Source organism: Sminthopsis crassicaudata, chromosome 1 (assembly GCF_048593235.1).
Source record: "Sminthopsis crassicaudata isolate SCR6 chromosome 1, ASM4859323v1, whole genome shotgun sequence".
NCBI classification, from domain to species: Eukaryota; Metazoa; Chordata; class Mammalia; order Dasyuromorphia; family Dasyuridae; genus Sminthopsis; species Sminthopsis crassicaudata.
In genome coordinates this window covers 183,925,185-183,948,631 of record NC_133617.1, presented here as the reverse complement: position 1 = coordinate 183,948,631, position 23,447 = coordinate 183,925,185, and the positions used below count along the sequence as shown (strand labels likewise).

At 30.6% G+C, this 23,447-nt stretch overlaps 1 protein-coding gene across 3 annotated transcripts in view; it reads right to left on the bottom strand.

Moving 5' to 3' along the window:
- The window catches only part of CDKAL1 (CDKAL1 threonylcarbamoyladenosine tRNA methylthiotransferase), a 625,067-nt gene that overhangs the window by 402,559 nt on the left and 199,061 nt on the right, over nt 1-23,447 (bottom strand). For all 3 annotated transcript variants that reach the window (XM_074272562.1, XM_074272579.1, XM_074272570.1), the window contains exon 9: nt 8,661-8,764. In XM_074272562.1, the coding sequence (XP_074128663.1) occupies nt 8,661-8,764 (104 nt within the window). The remainder of the gene's footprint in view (nt 1-8,660; nt 8,765-23,447) is intronic.

The following is a 23,447-nucleotide window of genomic DNA, read 5'->3' as shown; positions in this document are numbered from 1 at the left end:
GAATTTGATATTACTACTTGATGGTTTAAAACCCTGAGCTTAATGGGCAAAAATTCTGCTTTGTGATTCCCTCAGTTTTTATTGATTCTGTAGAACTTATTATACTTTTCTAAGTCAGTTCATTCTAGACAAAAATTTGTTAAATTTTTCTCACTTTTATGTAGAAATTAAATTGTAGTAAACAAACTCACATAGCATACAGCATCAGGCATGTCCCAAACATTTTACAAATGAAAAATAAAAGTTTCTAAAACTTATCTATTTAATTATTGGGGGTTATCAAAAATAAGATTCATGGCAAAAAGGAGGGGAAAATTCTGAAGATTACTGACTATTTAACAATATAAATATGATTATTTGAGGTAAAAGATGAGAAAGATAAAAAAAGACACTATCTGAATGTAAAGGACAAATACTTTTTAGAGAGTATAAGTAACAGGCAGGAAAAAAATCAGGTTATTCAGAGAACCAAAATGTATGATAGGCAATAGATGGAATGATTATAAGCTCCACACACAGATTTAGACCCTTATTTTCAGTTAAATGAGTTGAATGATATTCAGGAATATTAACCATCTGCTCATCACCAGAAGGTTGGGCATCAGGTGCTGAAGTTTTTTCAGCCACAGTAACTCAGAAAAATTGTCAACAAAGATTATGGAGTAGCTGTCATCTACATTAGTTGAGATAATACTTACTTATGAAATAATAAATCCTTGTAGTATTAAAGTATCCACCTTCAGGTTATTCACAATTTTGTTTCCTATGAAATTACATCAATATTTGCTTCATAAGAAGGAAATAATAGTGTAATACACACACACATAGATATGTATACACATACATATCAATAAATTGACTCATTTTTAATTTCTTATCTGTGAAATGATGTGGTTAGAGTAAATGTGAGTTTAATCCTAACACTGTCCCTATATCACCTATGGTTCCACTTCCATTCACATTTCAAGTTATGCTCTTCATAGTAGTTAGTTTATGTATATCAAAATCAAAAAGTACAACAAGCAACTATGTGGATGTATCCACTACAGCTGTAAAAGGGGTCCAAGAGCAAAGGCAAGGGATTAAGGAAAGGTATATTTATCATACTAATATTCTAACAATTTGAAGTAGTCTAATAAAAAATGGGCTACATTTAAAGACTTAAGAATTTTTTTTTTTTAATCTAAGAAGAAGAATGTAAAGATTGGCTAGAAGATCACTTGTTGAGGGTATTACTATAGGAAGATCATGCAGAGGAAAAGATTGAATCAGATGACTTTTAAACTCTTTCCCAACAATATATTATTATTATTATAATAAAGTAAGTTTCTTTTACATGCTTTCTGAACAAATCATTTCCTTATCCTATTTAATGAGTTATTCTAATAAAAAATAGAAAGTTAGGAAGGGGAATTTATAGACGGATACACCTATACAATCCATAATTACTGCAGAGAAGATAAAGAAGTCCATTTTCTCAATTCTTTTCCAGGGGCAAATTCAGTTACTAAAATTATACAACGGTCAGTTTTTTAAAAAAAAAATTTTTTTTCTTATTAAGATTGTTATAGTTAGTATAAATGGTTTCCCCAATTCTGCTTAGTTCACTTGACCTCAGTTTTTATTTTTATTTTTTATGGTAGAAATACATGGAGTATATGAAAACAGTGATCTCCTATCTCTATCCCAAACATCTGTAATTTGCAAGCTTTTCTTTGTTATTTGTAATGTATAATTGTGTTTATATTTCATTATGATTATTATATTTAACATGATTTGAATACAAATAATTTGGAGTCATCTTAATTATGTTTTCTACTCCTCAAGCAAGTATAAACTTAGATGCTAAGTATATGGTTAATTGTCATAGAATTACCATTTTCTTTCGTTATTTAAGTAATTAACAAGTACTTATTTTATTCATATCATTTATTTTTATATCACAATCACTTCTAATTCTATATCTCTCCGATTAGCAACCTAGAAAGTCATTATTTATACTCATATAGACATTACCCTAAAATCTGTTTACTTAAATGATCATAATACCCTCTTAACTGATTTTTCTGCTTCAAGTCAATCTATCTTCCATATAGATGATAAAAGTGATCTTCCTTAAGTAAAAATCTAACTATGTAATTTCCTTATTTTCCTTAGAATAAGATTCCTCTATCATTTAAAGCATTTCACAATAAAACTCAAACTTATCTTTCTAGTCTTACACATCCTTGTTACAGTCTATAGACCAGGCAACTTGATTCTCAACCTGGCATTACATCTCTTTTCATCTTGCTTTATGTACAGGAAAAAATTACTAACACTAATGCATTGTCCTTTGACTTGGCTATACTAGTGCGGGGCCTGTACCCAAAAGATTATTTTTTTTTAAAAGAGAAAGAAAAAGGTCCTATATTTCCAAAAATATTTCTAGCAGCTCTTCTTGTGGTGAAAAAGAAAAAAAGAAAAAAAAAAAAAAAAGGAAACTCATAGTAAAAAAAAAGGAAAGTACATAGTTGTGATAAACTACTATTGTGCTAAAAGAAACAAAGAAATTATTTCAAACACACAAAAAGGCTTATGTGAACTAATAGGGTAGAGTAAGAAAAGGCAGAATAATTTATACTTTAACATCAATATCAAAATAATGAACAATTTTGAAGACTTTTAAAAAGGAATAAAGAATGACATGAACAAAACAATAAAAAATTTTACAAAGCAATCACAATGAAAATGCAAAAACAAAAACAAATAATCTTTGAAAGCTAAAAGGACTTGGATCAATACAACTATACAAGATACCAGAGGGCACATGATAGAACATATGTTGTCTATGACAGAATGGAGAATGAGACAAGGAGAGTATGGAGGAGAGGGGGAATGGAGGGAGGTTAGGGAGCCCTGGAGTGTGATATTAAAGACATTAGGGAATTGCTTCACTATCTTATTATAAGCAGTTAGTTGATTTTTTTTTCTTCCTATTTTTAGGTGGTAGAAGGGAAGTAAAATAGATTTCTGTAACTTGTATTTAATTAGAGTGGAGGGAAGGTATTATAGATGTGGAATGTTACATCAACTGCATTATTAAAGCTCTCATGAAATATCAGTAATCTATATATGTTATGATGTTAAAAATCAATAAAACTTTTTTAAAGATAAAAAGTATTGTTCTACTAATGAGGCATAACCACGGGCGGTAAAATGGTACAATCTATAAAAGAAATGAATTTAAGTATTGCTTACAGGTCAATGGAGCCACATTTGGTGGGCTGAATAGACTATAATTGTTATAATTAAGAAATTATTTAAAGCAATGTAAAGGGTATAATAAAAATGTCTACCTGGAAAAAAAAAGGGGATATAATGTATCTAAAGTAAGCATAAAAGATGAATAATCTGTTAGTTACAGAAAAAAGTAATAGTTTTAGAATCAGAGGATCCAATTGCAAAACCTTTCTCTGGTATATAGCTACTTAAATCACTCAACCTCCCTAATCCTTAGTTTTCTCATCTATGAAACAAGAAAGTCCAACTATATAGTTAATTCTAGCTCTGGCTCTATGATCTATGATCCTCTAATCTCAAGAAAGCATGAGGAAGGGAAGGGGTGACACTATAGTGAAAATATGGGAAGATATGCCCAAGAATCACATGGGACTATCAGACATGGTTTGGCATGCATCATTTCAGGGTATACTTACACAAAGGAAATTACAGATCCACTGATTATTAGTTTTCATTAAAGAGGAAAACTTCAAAGAGATTCCTAGAACTTTTGTTTTGAAAAAGGGATCAGTAGTGTCAAACTTCTGGAGACTCTGCCAAAAACTCTTTAGCTGTCAGCACCCTCAGCTCTGAAACCTCTTTCTACCATTGGTGAGTTCCTCTCAAAACCTCAATTATGAGGAAGGGCCTAAACCAGTGACCGTTCATTCTCCATAAGAAAAAAATATAAATTTCACAAAAATGAGAGAGTGACAAAAGTTGTAACAGAATGCAATTTTAAAAGCTAATGAAGAAAATGAGAAAAACTACATTTAATAAATTATATTAAAAATGAGACAATTGTTGAAGTATAAACATGGATAATTTTGATTATTTTAAATTAAAATTTTCATATATAAATAAAACCTTGCAATCAAAAATATAAAAAATGAAAAAACTGGAAAAAAGTTACATAGAAAATTTTTCAAATAGAATGTGATTGGTAAGAATATTTCTGTGGTGCAGAAAATGATGAGCTGATTGATTTAGAAAAACATGGAAAGACTTGGACTTATGAAGGAAAATGCTATCTACTTTCAGAGGATTAACTGACAAGTGGAAATAAGCATAGTACAGTATTACATATATATGTATAAGTGTGTATGTGTATATATGTATATGCCTATAAATATTTATGTATAGATATGCATGCGTGTGTGTGTGTGTGTGTGTGTGTGTGTGTGTGTGTGTGTCTGTACATCCTTATAGCCTTCTTTGGGAGGGAGTAGTTAAGTGGGAAAACAAAAAATAAAAAGTGCACAGAGCATAGCAAAAGCAAACCTACAAGAAAATAAAGAAAAGCTTAATAGCACTGAAAATAATATGCAGTGTTTATTAAGTAGGTTTTCTTGAAATGGAAATTTATTATTTTATATTGAATCCTCTCTTATTCTCTGTATATCTATGCTAATTGTTTTTATTCTTATTTTGTATTTAAGGTTAAAATAAACAACACAAATTGATGAGAGAAAAATGAATGTTGAGAATTGTTTTTACATATAATTGGAGAAATTAAATATTAATTATTGTTTTTTAAAAGGCTATGATGAAAACAATAAGCATTAACAATTCTTCTATCAATTTTGGAAAATTTCTATGGCTCTATCTATGGATCTAACAACAAGCAAACAATAGATCAAAAGAAACTCACAACAACAATAGAGTCCATCCATCATTCCTATATTTTAATTTTACAGATATGGAATGAAAGATATGGTTTCCACACTACTCACCCAGCATACTTAAAAAGCTTTGTTTCATTACATACAGATCTGAAGCAGAGATTCATTAGCTGCTATTGAAAAATCAATATATATATTTATCCTCGAAAACCCTATCCTGCAAATTTGTTCTGACCTCAACCAAGTACTGGTTTTGATATTCTTCCTAGATATAAAAATGAAACCAAGTTATTAAACTTTTGATACTGAGATGTAGAGGCATTTTAAATGTTATGTTATCAAATAATTTTCAGTATTGGTTTAACTAAGAAATAAAACACAGCTAGATTTTAGCTGACTTATTTTAAGCTAATACATAAAGGTTGCATAATTAAAATTATAATCACAAAGTTAGATAAAGGTCAAAGAGCCAAACTGACAATATGAAAAGAGAATGAGAAAAAAATAAGTGTACCAAGTAACCAATGAATGAGGAAAGCTTGTTTACTTTAAAACTAAAAAAACTAAACGTATACATTTTCCAATGGGGTGTTGGAAAGAATGAGTTGTTTCTCTTCTCACCTCTTGACAGAGAAATATACATATAATCTATATTTTGAATACTTGAAGGGACTTTTATTTTCAAGGGTATTTGTTATTTAAGAACCTCTTCAGGAAGTGTTGGGGTTTTTTTTCTTCTTAAACTTCTGAATTAGAGACAAGATTAGTAGTTCCTTAAATTTATCAAAAAAGAAATTCTTTAAAATGTTGAGGTTTCAAAAATATGCAATTCAGAAATAGAATTTTAATTGAAATTCATAAGAAATTTTGGGTTCCAATTCCACAGTGGCAACTATCCTATGGAGTGTTAGGCAATGTCGAAATATATATGCTAAATATTAAATAATAACAAGAAAAAGATTAGAAACACAATTTAACCATAAGAAAAGGGGCAGCAAAAGCTGCTGTTGAAGCACCATATTTAAAATTTTCATGAGTAGTTTTTCATAAAACCTTAATATCTCCAATACTCACAGAATAAAAAAAAAAAAAAATGACACGGGGGTTAAATGTTTAAGGAATATTGACTCTTCCTCCCCCAAAAAGCTGCCAAATTATTTTCTTCAAAATAATAGGCAAAATTATAAAAAGCAGCTTTTTTATTCATATACTTATTTTTATAACTGAGTAATAATTCTAAAACACAAAGCAAGCTTACAAAAGAACTAGTTTTTACATACCAAAATAATGTACCCCACAATGCAAAGGGTACAAACTTTCTGAAGGATTTTTTTTTTTTTTGAAGAGTGGTGATATCTAGGAAGAAGTGATGAATACTATTTAGCTCTGTGCCTTTGTGAACAAAGGACATAAATTTATGTCAAGCATTTGAAAAATGACTTGCAGGAATTATATGATATAGTACACAAAGCTATTTTTAAAAAAAATATATTTATTGACACATATATGGTGTAGAGCCCCAGTTATGGGCACAGAATAGGAATTTAAATATTCTTTCTTTATCTTGGCCAATCAGGGAATTGCACTTGTCATTCCAGTCTCATGAGCACACCAGAATAGTTCAATAAGAAAAAAATAGGCATCAATAAGCCTTTATTTAAAAAAAATTACTATGTACAAGGACTATACTGAGTACCTAAAAAGACCTTACCTCAGGGAACACATACTTATTTGATAGGGGGTATCTCAAAATACATTGAGAAATAAATAGCTGACGAATTGGATCTGTGATGTCATCAATATTTGCAATCCCAGGTAAGGAAGCTCCCTCTCTAATTCAGGATGGAATCTCTTCGGCAGCTTATAGAATGTCAGGGCGTTGATTAGAGTACTGAGTTTTAAATGACAGACCCAATGTGTGCCAGTCAAGTAAAATCTCTACAACCACCATGTCTAACTACTGATCAGTTCAACCAAGCAGCCCATACTTGCTTCCTCAATAGAAACAGCCTACTGAAGAATTAAAACAAACAAAAAATACCAAAATCTTTGATAGTGCAAAATGGTTCAACATTAGAAACAATATAATTTTATCACTGAAAATGGACATTAAAAAAATTTTTTTTTTGCTGCTAAATTAGAACAACCACAGGACATTTCTATCTGATTGATGGCTAGTTGCATTTTGTTTCCACATTAAAGTATAAACTCCATGAGTACAGAGAATGTCTTTGGTTTTCTATTTATTGATTCAATTCTTAACACGCATATAGGGAAAGCATATTCACTCATTCCTTAGGAAATAGCAACTTTTTTCCCCACATATATATACCATAAGTTGCTCACTTTCCATGACTGAGGGATATCCATTCCATTTTGTTTCTAATTCTTTGCTCTAACAACAAAAATGTATTGCTAACAAATAGTTTTGTACATGTAATTCTTTTATCAATTTTAAGGTAAATTTCTAATAGTGCTAAGTCTCAGGGAATTCACAGTTTGTAAGTGCAAAGGTGTAAATTAAAACTTCTCTCCACAACTGTCTCGGTCAGCACAGCTTTACCAATAGGACATTAGTATGTATAGTCTTAAGATCTCCAACAACTGTTCTTATTTTTGGGGAGTTAGTTTTGTCAATCTGATTTATACAACATGAAATCTGAGTTATTTGAATTTTATTTTCTCTAATTACTAGTGACAAAGAACATTTTTATAAGGTTTTAACATTTTTACATTTGAGAACTACTTGTTCTCTGAACATTTATCTATTGTGAAATCTCATTTATTATATACTTTAATGAATTCTTTATATATCATGGATATCATACATTCATTGGGAAAAATATATGAAGGTTTGTTGTTCCCTCACCCTCCAATTAATTGATTCTATTTTTAAAAATTTGAAAATCATGCTCTAAAAACTACAGAGATGAGTAAAAGCATACTATAGGATATAGCACATGATTTGTGATTTGAAGGAAGAGTTATTCATTTTAAGGAGGAGGATAGACACGAGAATAGGGAGCTACAAAAACAGTATACCCAATACAATTATCAAAAGCACAAGCAAGGCTTGATCCATTGGCATAGGCTTCATTCTCTCTATCATGGCCCAGTGTAGCAGTTTCATTTTGTATAAATGTATCTGGAATAATATAGGCAACCACAATCAAGATACCACCAGCTGTCAATTGGGATAACATACTGATAAACCCTGAAGAATTGATGAAAAAGATAAGAAGACCAGAACCATTTTAACCACAATATACAGATCACAGAAAAAAGGGATGAAGTAAATTTGATAGTGAACTTTTATTCATATTCATCTATTTTAGTGTTGGTGAGCCAAATCTCACCAATTCAACTGTTGTCTGAGGCAACAATACCAGTTTTGTAAACCAGGAGATGAATTTGCCAAATCTCAAATAAGAAGAGATGAAAATGTTTCAAATATTGTTTTCCATCATAGACTCAACAAGTTATTGTAAAGTACATAGTAACAGCATATGGTACTGGATTCTTTGGTACATGATCCAAAAGGGATGAGTCATACTAAGATGTGGAAATGATGACATAAAATGAGTATTAATACTTGAAGAAGTTTAACTTACAAATAAAGTTTTGTAATCCAAATAAAAATCAGAATTGTAAAATAGATCAAATTGAATTATGAGAAATTTAGGAAAACTTTGTTCAGAATAAACACTAAATTAGAACCAAAAAATCCCTATATTTTAAAAAAACAAATAATTATATTAAAAATAACAAAATCCTTACCTTGAAAAGACTGTTTGGCTCTATCTACTAGTTCATCAATTGGATAACTGGCCAAATTTCCTCTGGCATGTTTGGTTTTGCAGTAGGTACAAGCATTGAGACACCTGTTCAAAAGTCATTAAAAAAATGCTGTTCAATAACTCTTAAAGAATATAGACTACTAGGAAAAAATGAGATTTGGAGAAATCAAATTAAGATGATAGTCTAATAACCTTTTCTCTCACACAATTTCCTTCAAGCCCCCCAGTCACTTTGCTAACTGTGGCAACAAGTACATCAACCTCATCATTCAAGTCAATGTGCCAGGAAAGAATACTTATCCACAGCAGTCAAAATTTCTCCATTTGCTGTAACCAATAGTAACCTATGAATGGCATAGTGGTAGCTGGTAGAAAACTTATGTTTTCTTGATAATATCTGCTAGGTCAAAATTGGCATAAGCAACAGAGAATTAATCCACACTTTATTATATGTATCTCATCCTGAGAGGCTGCTTTGAGTACACAATTAAAAACAATTAGAGGAAATTAGAAGGAAATTAGAGGAAAACAGAAAATATTTTTCAGATCTATGATTTAAGAAGAAATTCATTCATAAAGTATAACATCTATAAATGTCTTGCACAATAAAGGAATAGAAAAGTACAAAAAAAATTTTAATTACATTTAAATTTTTAAAAAGCTTTTGCACCTGGATGTCTATCAATTGAAGATTGGCTGAATAAATTATGGTATATGAATATTATGGAATATTATTGTTCTGTAAGAAATGACCAACAGGAAGATTTCAGAAAGGCCTGGAGAGATTTACATGAACTGATACTGAGTGAAATGATCGGAACCAGGAGATCATTATATACTTCAACAACAATACTATATGATGATCAATTCTGATGGACGTGGCCATTTTCAACAACAAGATGAACTAGATCAGTTCCAATAGAGCAGTAATGAACTGAACCAACTACACCCAGTGGAAGAACTCTAGGAAATGACTATGAACCACTGCATGGAATTCCCAATCCCTCTAATTTTGTCCGCCTGCATTTTGGATTTCCTTCACAGGCTAATTGTACACTATTTCAAAGTTCGATTCTTTTTGCATAGCAAAACAATTGTTTGGACATGTATACATATGTTGTATTTAATTTATACTTTAACATATTGAGCATGTATTGGTCAACCTGCCGGGGGAGGGGGGGGTTGGAGGGGATGGGAGGGGAAAAATTATAACAAAAGGTTTGGCTATTGTCAACATTGTGAAAATACCCATGCATATATCTGGTAAATAAAAACTATTTAAAAAAAAAAAAAAAAAAGCTTTTGCACCAACAAAGTCTCTGTACAATATTGACATTAAATATCTCTGATAACCAATATACATATGAAACTTTCAGTCAAATAAAACCAAGAATATTATTTCATGACAGAGGAATGGTCAAAGTACATGAATAAGTAATTTTCAAAAGAATTCTAAGGGACCAATATAAAAGTTCGTCTACAAATTTTTGTTAAGAGAAATATAAAGTAAAACAATTCTGAAATTTTATCTCACTCTTAAGACATGATTCAAAAAATGTAAATCTAGTTATACTCTGCTTGAATTCATTTTCAATTCAATTCAATTCAAATGAATTTCTACCCCTACCATGTCAATGATACTGAACCAGAAATTAATAAAGAACAAATTCACCTTTCTTAATTCTAGCTGTTTCTCCCCCTCCTTCATTCTCATCCATTTCAACTCTACCCCCCCAAAGTAAGTTTCATTCCCCATTTGACCACCTATTTCCACTGTGCCCTCTGTAACTCTAAATCTACAGTAGAGTATATTTTATCACAGATTTAATGTTTTCATGTTCCTTGCCTCTTAAGTTTTTTGGGGAAAAAAATCAGATCATTTTGCCATGAGTTCCCTATTCTCCCCAATTCCTCATCTTTCCCGATTATCAAGCTACCTATCTGACCTCTCCCTTTTTTGCCTCCTTTACTAGATCTTCTTCTAAATCATGCCCTCTAACTAAGGTATATCACAGAGTCCTGTCCTGGGTCCTCTTCTCTTCTCTATACTACTTCACTGCATGATCTCAGCAGTAACTATGGATTTAATATCATCTCTATGCTAGTGATTCTCAAACTACCTATCATGTCCTACCTACTAGTTTTTTTTTAATTTTCAAAAGAATTTTATTTTTCCAAATACATGTAAATATAGTTTTCAACATTCATTTTTGTAAGTCTTTTATATTCCAATTTTTTCTCCTTTCCACCCTTACAAGACTCCCCATTTCTTAGCTCTTGCCATTTTCTCTGGCTGGCTACACCCCATACTTGAAATATTCTTTCTCATCTCTACTTTTTTGACTTTCTTCAAGTATAAACTAAAATTCTAGATTCTATGGGAATTTTTCCAAATCCCTTTTACTTCTACTTCCTTCTTTTAATTATTTTCTGTTTTTTTTCTAAATGTACCTTATTGTATATAGTTGTTTGCTTGTTATCTCCCCTATTAGATTGTGAGCCCTCTGGGGACAAGGACTGTCATCTGCTCCTTTTTTTTTTTTTTTTTTTTTTTTGGATCCTTTGAACTTATCACAGAGCTCAGTATATAGAAGGCATTTAATAAATAGTTATTAACAATGGAAGTAGTAACACTATTCAAAATGCATCAAATATGTTATCTGACGAAATGTTAAACAGACCTCATGAAGATGAGTTATTTAAAATGTAGAATACACATTAAATTACTCATCATTTATGTGGGTTCAATGTTCTCTTCACAAGTCAAAAGCATCAAATAACAATTTCCAACATCAAATTTCTGCACATTGCAATATAACTACAATTATAAATAACTGTGAATTCTACTGTATGATTTAAAAAAAAAAATAAGGCAGTTATGACATTAAGGAAAACATACATTGCAAAAATCTAAAAAGTTTTTAAAAAGGGAAAGGATTGTGTTCTTTTCAGTACATTAAAGAACTTTTTAAAATCATCCAGAAATGATGACCAACATTTAGATATATTAAGATTCCCATAAAATACAGGGACTCAATAGCATTTCACAGAGTTTCATTTATTTATAAACAATTAACAAATTGTTTAAGAAAAGTAAAGCTGTGCCAATTTCTTCAACTGTCATAGAACAAAAGACCTTTCAAGGTTAACTACTAAGCCAAAACCAAAAATTGACAGCCGTTGAACACAGAGGAAGATGCAAAATCCTGAACAGAACATGACTGTTATGATGAATGCAGTTAAAGCATTTATACCACACCTACTCATCTTTGCACAGGTTCTTACACACATGCCAAGCAACAATTGAAAACCTCAAAGGATAAGAGTCAAACTTTGCATTATCTTTAAATATTTTATTCTGAAATTGTAGAGAAAAAGAATTGGCTTGCTCTAATTTTTTTAAAGTAATAGAAAAACAAGAAAATAATTTTAGATGAAAAAATAACTACTTAAATAGTTTTTAAAAAATCAATATTATCAATTTAATTTGTACATATTTATCAAATGCATCCAACTAAACTGAAACATAATGGATAAAAATTAATTACTTTTCACTCTACTAGGTTCTCTTCCCTCTCCAGTTCTAAGTTCATTCAAAGATTAAATGTTTTACTCATGTTAAACTCATTTAATAGGCCTGATAACTAACTTGATCCATATCTATTTTGAAACATTGACTATTTTTTTCAAAAATGTAAAATCCTAAGTCTCTCTAATAGTAAATAAAACTTAGAAAACCATCTAGCTATATTTCATCATATTGAAATGTGTGCATGTTACAAATGTAAAATTAGGAGACAATATACATGTATAAGTGGTATAAAACTTGTCTGTTGAACAGTCTACTCTGAAAATCACTCAATTTAATTTCCAAACTTTTTCACACAAATTAGATAACCTTTAAAAAAAAAAGTACAAGTTCTCTAACTAGAGTTTGATTAAACATGGAAATGATATATGACTATGTACCAACTTAGAGCAAAGTTAATATTTAGACATATTAAATGGAAGTACCAAAAGAAAATATATTAAAAAGCTAATAGCAAGTATAGCCTAAAAATTTAATGCATAAAAAGCTACCTAGGCAAGAAGAATATAGTGCAACTTTGTGGATTTAATTTTTTTTTATTATTACTTAGAGAACTAACTTATTCTTTAAATAGACATCTGAAACACTTCCAAGAGAGAACCAAACATTATTCTCATCATAGCCCTCAAATCATCAGATGACAACATACCACAAACTATATGAGTCAGCAATAATGGTGTTGCTATTTAAAAAAAAAAAAAAAAAAAAAGAATACTGGGCTATATTAATAAAGCATATGACATACAAAACTTAGAAAATGAGATTTCACATACACTTGGCATTAAGTTGAAGTTCTATATGCACAGAGTCCAGAGCAGTTCAAAATTTATTCAAGTTTTATATAAATTATACTCAAACTTAGCCTAAAGAAAGCTCATTTTTTGCCATGAATTCTACAATATTATATGGCACTAGTGGATACTTTCTTGATGGCATAGATAATTTAGTTAAGAAAGAGATATTTGTCATAGTGTGGCATGTAAAGCAGTGAGGGGAGATAAGCCAAGACTGGGAGTTCCCTCGGCATATTAATAATTAGCCACAGTAGGAGATGTATATGTAGGATCTTTCCACATCCAAAATTCCAGAGGACTACTGAAAAGGTACATTACACATTCCTGCAAGAGAGATGAGACATATTTTGGGGATAGAAATTTGTTTTGTTTGATCATGCTTACAGTTATAAAAGGTTTTTGTGGGTTTTTTTTTCTTTTTCACTTGAGATAGGCTAAATTTAAAGGGAATGGTGTTAAAATACGGATTTCCAAAAGAAGAAAGATACAAAAAACAAACAAAAAAAGGCCAGTGATGAATTTGTTTCAATCTTCAGAAAAGAACAGAAAGAAGAACTTAAGTAATTACTGACAAATATGTCAGGTTCCATGTCTAACTTATTAGTAACCTTAAAAATAAGTCGTACATGACAAATTTAACATTTCATGTATACATCCTATTTTTCTATTCTACTTAGAAGGTACTCGTTTCAATTAGTGTTTGAGTGAGTGTGTGTAAGTGTGTGTGTGTGTGTGTGTGTGTGTGTGTGTGTGTATGTGTGCGTGTGTGTGTGTAAGTAGATACACATCTACTTAAATACAAGTATATGTCTGTGTCTATATTTGAGATGATAAGTAGGTACTGAAAATCCAGGATAATAGAATGAGGATGCAAAATGTCAGGAAACCTAGAACAGGTTTGAGACAGAAAATTCAAAAGTGTAAGTCCAGTATGGGGGCAAAAAGTCTTTTTAGGTTCCAGCTACAGAGTGTTACTAATACAGAGTAAAAATCTCAAGAGGATACTTGACATTGATATCTCTGTTTTTGAGAAAAATTCCTTACCCTACAGTCTGAGCCCACACTGGATTCAAAGTATGGTGAAATTTCAATCCAATGGTGATGATGATTAAATCTATCTATTGAGACTAAGTAAGTTAAGAGAGGATAGGAAAACAAGTTATTTCTTGATAGGAAAGAAATTCTGGAACTCATATTTAAAAATGTCAACAATTAGGATAGAAAGAATCTGTTTTAGCTCTAGATCTACTTAGTGTCTAGGAATTATTCTAAAGAAATTTTGATAATTCCCTTTCAAATTGATTATCTCTTTTTTTTTCAAGTTGGATTGTATAAAAAGATTATCTTTTAAAAAACACTCCCCCACCCGATGTTAAATACATATTGAACTCTTAGAACTAAACAAGGTTCAAGAGAAGAGGTAATATTATGCCACCATATTCCTTTACAAAGATAGAAGGTCCACAAGTGCTGCACATTGCACATATTTTCAGAATATCAATATATTGATCATATATGGGAATTTCCTCCTATTTTATCTTTTGTTTTTATCTTTAAAAAAATCTATTTGTTATATTAAATGGCTCTCTGGGAAGAATACTAGAAAGACAATTGGCAATTTAAAAAAGAGTATCTCAACAAAAACTTATTTTAGGAAAAAAAATACAGGGAACACATGGTTAGATTCTGAATATTTTCTATTCTATTATATAACTAATGGTTTACCTTCCAAGAGACAATCACATATCCCAAATAGCAAAACCTTTTCTGTTTATCAAAATAGCATTATTTTAAATGAGGAACTCTGTAAAAGTGGGAAAATGTTTTTCTTAAAAGTATGTTGTCTTCCACATATTTAGTATTTTAATTATATATTTAGTTTTAATTATATAAATGACATTAGTCAACAAATTAAGCAAAAGAATTTGATGCTTATGTTCTAAATATACAGACCAGTCATATCTAAATGTCCCTTTTATATTAAGTCTAAAAAACGAAAGAGTACAAAAAATAGTTAATCATAAAAATGTAGAAAACAGCTTTAAATAATTTAAATTCTTTTATATAGTAATATGCTAAATTAGACACAAAATTTAAAACTGTGGTTTTTTTTAAGATTAAAAACTTTCTAAAACTTCTTAGAGTAGGGACCCTTTATTCATATTTTTTAAAATACAGTTAAAGCTTAAACTTACATCCATAGATAAATCTTGCTGAGGGATTCTGATCTTCTAGCCTGCAAAATACCTACAAAATTCTTCCTGTCTGCCAATTTTAATGAATCAACTTGTAATGCCTTTTCAGTTTAGAAGATTACAAAATTAAATTGAAAAAATTATACACAAGAAATCAGAGATGAAAGTGCCCTTGAATATTATATATGAATATCAAACTATGGATTTAAATGATTCTAAGATGTAACATTCCAAATTTTAGACAGTATCGTAACCGGAAAGTTAAACTGTCCTCTATTTCCTGTTAATCACTTGGTTTTTGAAATCTGCTTTTGATTTACAAGAATTTGACACATTCTTTCATGTGAAAACACATATTCATCACATTATTATTAAATATATTTTTGATGAACAGTTTAAGTTTCCAAATCTACCCTTAACTATAGTTCATAGATCTCACAAATTTTCAAAGAAGTGAAAATCAAGGGGATTTTTAGGAAACTTAAATCTGTTTCTCTAATCTATTTATTTATTAACCTTTCTTGATAGATAAAACAGTGCGTGATGATGCGGAAGTTTCATATCCATTTCAAAATTTCCTCAATTATAGAACAATTCCAATTCTTAACTTATCAATCTAGTCATCACTGTTCATCACTCCATCAATGGGGATAAAACTTCCAGGCTGACTAAAATAATCCTCAAAAGCAATTTTTAGGAATGAAAGTTTTAAAATCTGATGAATATACCTGGATTTTACAGAAATAAATTGACTCGGGTTTCTTTTGACAGTAATCCTAGTATATATGCTTGAATAGAAAAGTAATTTTCACCAATAAAAAATATTTTCCTCACCCCCCCCAATCTTATGTATCCCATTGTTTTCATTGCTCTGACCAAGTTAAGATTTTCTTTTCCTATAGAAACAATTATTTTGCCTTTAGTCTCGTGGATATACTCCCAACTTCAAGAAGTTTATAACAAAGTGTAATGAAATCAATAATAACCCCTGTAGATTTTGTCTTACTTCTGAGGATTAATTAGATTGTTTCAAATACAGCAAAAACTTGTCAGTTTTTTATGTTTTCATATCAATCTCAATTTCCTTGGTGCTTGTGTCTATCTGATCCTGTTTCACTGTAGATCTTAATGGATCTTAAAATGCTTTCTCTTCCTCTGGCAAGAGTCAATGCAATTTTTCTAATAGACATTGGAATGTGATCTTGTTATGCCTTTCCTGGAGTAATATCATTTAAAAAAAAAAAACAGACAAAATAAAATATAGCAAAACAAAGCACTGAAACACATGGATATGGCATGAAATCTAGCACTCAAATGACAGAGAACTAATTGAAAGTGAACAAATCAGGTCAATCAGATATTTTAAGTCAGTCTAACATCAGTAACCCAACCGCATGTCTTTTCACAAAAATGAAACTATATCAAAATTATTTCATGCCTCAATTAATTAGCACAATTTATGTAGCTGTGTAAGAATAATTACGCCACTCTGACCTTCCATTTCATCATTTCTAAAATAAGTGCGAGTGACTATTTCCTACACTTCACAGTGCAGGACAAAGTATCAATTGTGAAGATGTAATATAGAAGAGCTCTATAACTTTTAAAACACCATATAACTACTGGCAATGATTATGTGAATGAATAATTAAATAAATGAAAAAAGCATTTATTAAGTACATACTACGTGTAAAGTACTATGCTGAGTGTGTAGGATATAAATATACAAAGTCAGTCTCAAAAAGAGTTTTGACTTTCTAATGGAAGAATCAAAACACAAGGAAAATTTGAGTTAGAAGTTAGATAGATCTTTAAGACAAAGTGACAAAGTAGTTGATAATGCTTCTTAATAAGTCATTTCCACAGTATAATTATATAAGTTTCTGATACTGAACATCTTTCTTGGCAGTACCAAGAACTTTAGAGGCAGGAACTTTTCTTGGTGTTCAGTAGCTATGTCAAGAACATCCACAAAAATATTTGTGTTTGCATCAGCATTAGGTTTCTTCCCAGGATGACGGTTGTAGGTACAGGTTTGAAAGAAATGCCATTCCCAAGGCTCTAGGGTTTAAGATTCTAGGTTGTCTCCTTTGAAGTTTGAAGGGGAATAGTGGTGACAATAATCAGCTTGCCCATAATTATATGATTAAAAATTTAATTTCATCTAGTTTTTCATATAAGGATTAACTTTCTGAACTTGTAATCATTTAGGGCTCAGATTTTTTAAACTATCCAAGCTTTTTTTCTCTTATATGGAACCAGAGTTCCCATTTCTTCCCAATAGTGTGTACTTTTTCCTAAAAAGCAACAAGTGCGTCCTTGGGATGCAACTGATACTAGCCCCACTTTGACTACACCTTACTGATCATTTTAGTGTATCAAAAAATACCACTTAAGAGAAATAAAACAATCTCTCTTATTTGCTGAATGTCTGAAGTCCACAAAGTTAACATAATCTGACCTATCGATAAGACAAAGTTCTATATGAGGAAGATAGTATTTATTAGGAAGGGGACACTCTAAAAAAGCCTCATAAATATTTGCTATATCATGGCAAAGTAAATCTCATGTAGCTAATTGTTCCATGACTTACAACCTTTATTTCCTTGCTAAACTGAACTTAAAAAGGGTGAAAATGGAAGCCTCACTCCCTCAATCATAAGACACTCCAAGAAATATATTTTTTGAAAAATCTTAATCAGCAATCAGTCTTTATGTAGGATATTAATTACATAAGTCTACTCCTTTCCATGTAGAAATATTAGAAAAAAATGTTAGTTCTGTCATTATAAAATTTAAAATTTAACTTTAACATATATTTGTATTTAATTTTCTATGTTATATATAATTTAATTTATATGTACTTACTATGTATTTGCAATCACTGTTGCTGTGATGATAATTAAAAACTTTCAATTGCCATGTGCTTTGACCCATTATGTATCCTTAGGATTGCTTCCATAATATAGTTGTTAAAATACATATTCTCCTACTTCCTTTGCTCGAACCCTGATATCTAACTATATTTGATCCCTTCTGAACTTGATCCTACCAAGCTAGTCTCTGATATTGTGATTAACGGAAGATTTTATACTGTCACTTTATTCAGTGTATCAAAGGCTTATACCGATCACATTCTTCTTTACTCAAGGTGATGTAGTCAACTAGGAAATCTCCCTGAGCATTTTTTCCATTTCCTTAATACTCCAATCATGATAGCGACACAATGTGCTTCCCAGTGCTTAGGGATCCTTAGAACAAGGGTAAAATGGGCACATGTATAATTTAATAGACTTGGTCTGAAAATTTTAAAGAACCTATAACATTCACTGAAATACAGTGAACAAAGCAAACAGGGTTCAGTGATTTGTCCAGAGTCACACACTCAGCACATGCCTGAGGTTGGATTTGGACTCTGCTCTTCCTGATTCCAGACCCATTTCACTATCTACCCTTACTCTACTTATACAAAAACATATACCTACATGTGAGTATTATATATAGTGCTTTGCATATACTACTTCATTTGATCTTCACAGCAGCCTTGTGCAGTTAAGTATTATAAGGTATCAATGACTCAACCAGACTTTGTTAATGTTTTAATTTCAACGAGCTACAAAATTCATAGTAAAAATCTGGAGATCAAGGACAGGGCCACATATTTGATATTTTTATCAATAACTTAAATTAAACAAGGAATATTTAATATCTTTATCAGTGACTTAAATAAAACCATAAATGAGCATGCCAAAAACGGAGAGCAAACTAAAATACTAGATAATAGAGTTAATATTTTAAATGATCCTAAATAGAGCATTGGTGTCAAAACTACAACACTGGAGTGAATCAAATATGATGAAATTCAATAGTGATAAATGGAAATTCTTATCAGACTCAAAAGTGTAAGACAGAAGAGGGATAAAGTCAGATAGAACTTTATCTGAAGAAAGATCTGGGAATTGTGGTAAAATACCAACCTAAAGTAATTCAACAAGGAATAAGCAGTCAAAAAGAGTTAATGAGAGCAGACTGTATTAAAAGATTCCCATCTTCCAGGCATATCAAGGTAGTGATCCCTCTTTGCTTTGCCCCAGTGATATCTTATCTAGGCTAAAACTCACCTTTTTACTGTTTTTCATACATGCCACTCTCCTCTGTCTCCTGTCTACATACCTAGCTCTCCCCCCATACCTGGAATTCTCTGCCCTCAATCCCTTCTTGAAATCCCTAATTTCCTTTAACCCTGGCTCAAGTATGATCTTCTATACTAAGCCTTTTCTGCGCTATCTACTTTATATTTGCTTACTATAAATTTTGCATATACATATGAAGTTATGAATGTATAATTATGTAAGTATCTAAATGTTGTCTTGGACAAATTTTTTTTTTAAGTTTTATTAGCTTTACTGGAGAAGGAGGAATAAAATTAAGAGGTTGGTAGATGGAATGGTAATGGACAATAAAGAGAAGGAAGGACTAACTGATATTTTGGTTTTATTTTTTTCTAACGAAGAATAATATTTGAATTAGAAAGGTTATGCCAAAATGTTTAGTAGCTAAAACCCAAGGTAAGTGTGTTGCCCTTGTTTAATCCTAGTCACTAGTTTCAGAAAAACTCTCACAGAGAATACTGAAAGAACAAGCAAAAATGGTTACTGATCTACCACTGGTGATCTTTTAAAGACATTGAGAGAATTAGAAAAACAGAACAAGACCAAAAAAGGATAACTGCTAACCTAATTTTCAAAACAGGGGGAGGGAACTACAGACCAACAAAATTGATATAAATACTGGAAAATTCTAGTATGTTTTCAAAGGGTTAGCTTGGGAGTGTCTCGATAAGGAAGCTGCAGGGGAAAATTGTCTTGGCTTGATTATGAATAGGTCAGGCCAGAATTACTTATTTCCTTTTCTGACAGAATTATTAGACTGCAAAAGCAGAAAACTAGATTAGATATGGTTTACCTAAATTTGAATAAAGCACTTGAAAAAATCTTATGTTATTCTACCTTTAGAAAAAAAAAATCTTTATATATTAAGATATCTACTTAATAATCAGATTCAAAATATCAGCTTGGAAGAAGGCCCCAGGTAAGGCATCCCCCAGTCAGTCACTTGGACATATGGTATATGATATTCTTAACAAAATTGGGAGAAATAGCAGGATCTGGCACAAAAACATTGAAAAGATTGGACTAAATGTAGTAAGTTGAATATAATAGAGATAAAAGTAAAGTTTTTTTACCTGGTCTCAAAAAGTCTTACAAGAATAAGATGAAAAAGAGTTCTCTAGTAAAAAATAAAAATGGACTAGGTATGGGAGTGTGAGTGAACTGAAAATCAAATATAAATGAACTATAAAACATGTTAGCCTAACACTTCAAGGTAATCTGAGGTTGCATTTAAGAAAGAAACACAGGATAAAAGGATTATTCCTTCTCTTTCTCAAATTCAGACCACACAGATATTATGTATTGATTCTGACATATTTTAAGCAAGGCATGGATAGAATGGAGAGATATAGAAGAGGGCAAGGAAAATACTAAAAAAGCTTTTAAAATAACTTGAAGAAATAGGGAATGCTAAACCTAGAGAAGAAAAAGTTGAGTGGAACATGGTAGTTGTTTTCATGTAAATGAAAGATTTTCATTTATTCATTTATACATTTATTTCATTTATAAAATAAATTTAAAAGTTGTAGAAATGCAGATTTTTTACTCAACAAAACAAAAAACATGTGTTAACTGATTATTTGGGGACAGCCAATAAAATTTCCAACCATTTAGAGGCATATAAAAGTACAAAAGGCTGCTTTTGAAGGTAATTACTGCCCCCTTGCTGGAGTTCTTAGGGAAATATCTGCCCATTTATCAAATATTTTGTATATAGGATTGTTGGTAACAGAATTAGTTAAACTATGGCATTCCAGATTTCTGATTCTGTAATTCTGTATAAGTTCCAAAAAACAAAATTTTAATGTATTATCAATGATGCTCTCATATTTACTCAAAATATTTGTATATGTATGTAACAGTTTTACAGGCATCATTTGACTAGAATTTTTATACCCAACGCAGTATGCCCTACATATGATAGACAATAAGAGCAATGTTGACAGCAATGTTTTGATGTACATGGCCTTTTACATTTGAAATATATATTGAAATCAGTTTCAGGAAATGAATATAAAATTCTCAGGCCTTTATGAGATTTAGACTATTCATTTAGATTTAGTTTTTGGATTTAAATATTGCAGTCATATGACAGACCCATTTTTAAAGATAGTTCTAACAGGTCAACATCAGCATATTATTTATTTTACCTACCAAGCTTACAATCACTGATGTAACAGTGAATTACCTAAGTGCAAAGTTCCAAATGTTACAACATGTATTTAAAGAAAGTGGTCTTGTTATATTTTTATATCAGGAAAAGTTGGTATACTTTTTTTCTACTACAAGATAATGCATTCAAATTTTGGTAGTTCACAAAAATTAAATCCGTAAAACAGAAATGTTTACCAATCAACCTCAGTTTGAAACATGTTAACAAATTAAATGTACTTGGTTTTCTTCGTTTTTAGAGTTGTCTTTCCCATATAAAAATAAAGTAGCAAGCAATCCCACATGAGTTGTTTGTATTTCATAACTGTTTTCAGACAGGACAAGAAATGTACTGCCTACACACCATTTCTCAGCATCAACACCCATATTCTTATGCAATTTTAAATTTACTTGGCAGGTTGTAGACATTTTTTCCAACCACAAACAAAAACTTCTTTTGATACTCTCCAATGTGTGTTCAAGGAAATGTTCCCAATAAGAAAAATTCTATTTAAAACAATAAAATGAAAATGTAGCATCAGTCTCATGAAACCTGTGATAAGCCTATTCCTCTACCATCACTTCTTCTATTTAAGCTGCACTTTGTATCACGTATTACTAGGAAAAAAAAAAATCTCCACATCATGGAATGGCTCATGGAAGTGGGATACTAGGAGAAATTAATTTGTTTTCTTTGTTCAGATACTAGAAAATATCGTTGTATGATTTCTTGCATTGGGAGGTTCACATGTTTTGATTTCATATATTCTTCTGGGAGATCTATGATCATTAAGTTGACTCTAAGCATCAAGTCATGTTTTCTAGATTTCTTTTATTTGGTTATATTTTAAGTTCCAAACTGTCTTTCTCCCTTCCTCCCCACCCTATAAAAAAGATCACCATCTGACACAGACTTATAAATATATGTAAAATCACACTATGAACAATTCTATTCATCAGTTCTATTTCTAGAAGTTCACAGAATCTTCCTTTACACATCCTCTGCTAATCTGTAATATGGCCATTCTTAATTATTCTTTATACAATACTACTATTACTATATGCAAAGTTCTCTTGGTTCTGTTCTTTTCACTTTTCATTATTTCACACAAATCTTTATACAATTTTCCAAAATCAACCAGCTCATCATTTCTCACAGCACAGTAGTATTCCACCACAATCACATACCACAACTTGTTTAGCCATTCCTCAGCATTAAATCTTTTTTTAAAAAAGTTTTTTCTTATATGTAAACCATTTGTTTTCTGTACAAAATTATATTTTGCTTTTTTTCCTTTCCAATTTTCCTTGACTTCTGTGCATATTCTGAATCCCTACTTTAATGTAATATAATACTAGAATGAAAGCAACTCTAGTAAGACAATATGAAATTAAAATGTGGACATTAGCAAAAAGGAGACAAGAACTGTACCTGTTTACTAATAATAAAAAGAAAATTCTGCAGCCAGAAAAGATATAAAGTAAAATAAATAATAATTTCAGCAAAGATGTAGGCTACACAATATATCCCAAAATAAATAGCTTTTCCCCCACTACATTAGGGGGTAAAATGCTACACCTGGAGACAGAAAAACATGACTTCAAATGACATTTCAGACACTTACCATCTGTGTGATTTAGGTTAAGTTACATAACCTCATCTATAAATGAGGTTTCATCATATGTAAAATAAGGATAATAATAGCACTTATCTCCCAGGGTTGTTGTTTAGATAAAATGAGATAACATTTAAAAGAGTACTTTGCAATTTTTAAAATATTATTTAAATGCTCACATTAATTTTAATAAAATGTAATGATAGAAAGGGAAATCTCATGCCAAGTAACTATAAATACATAAAATATC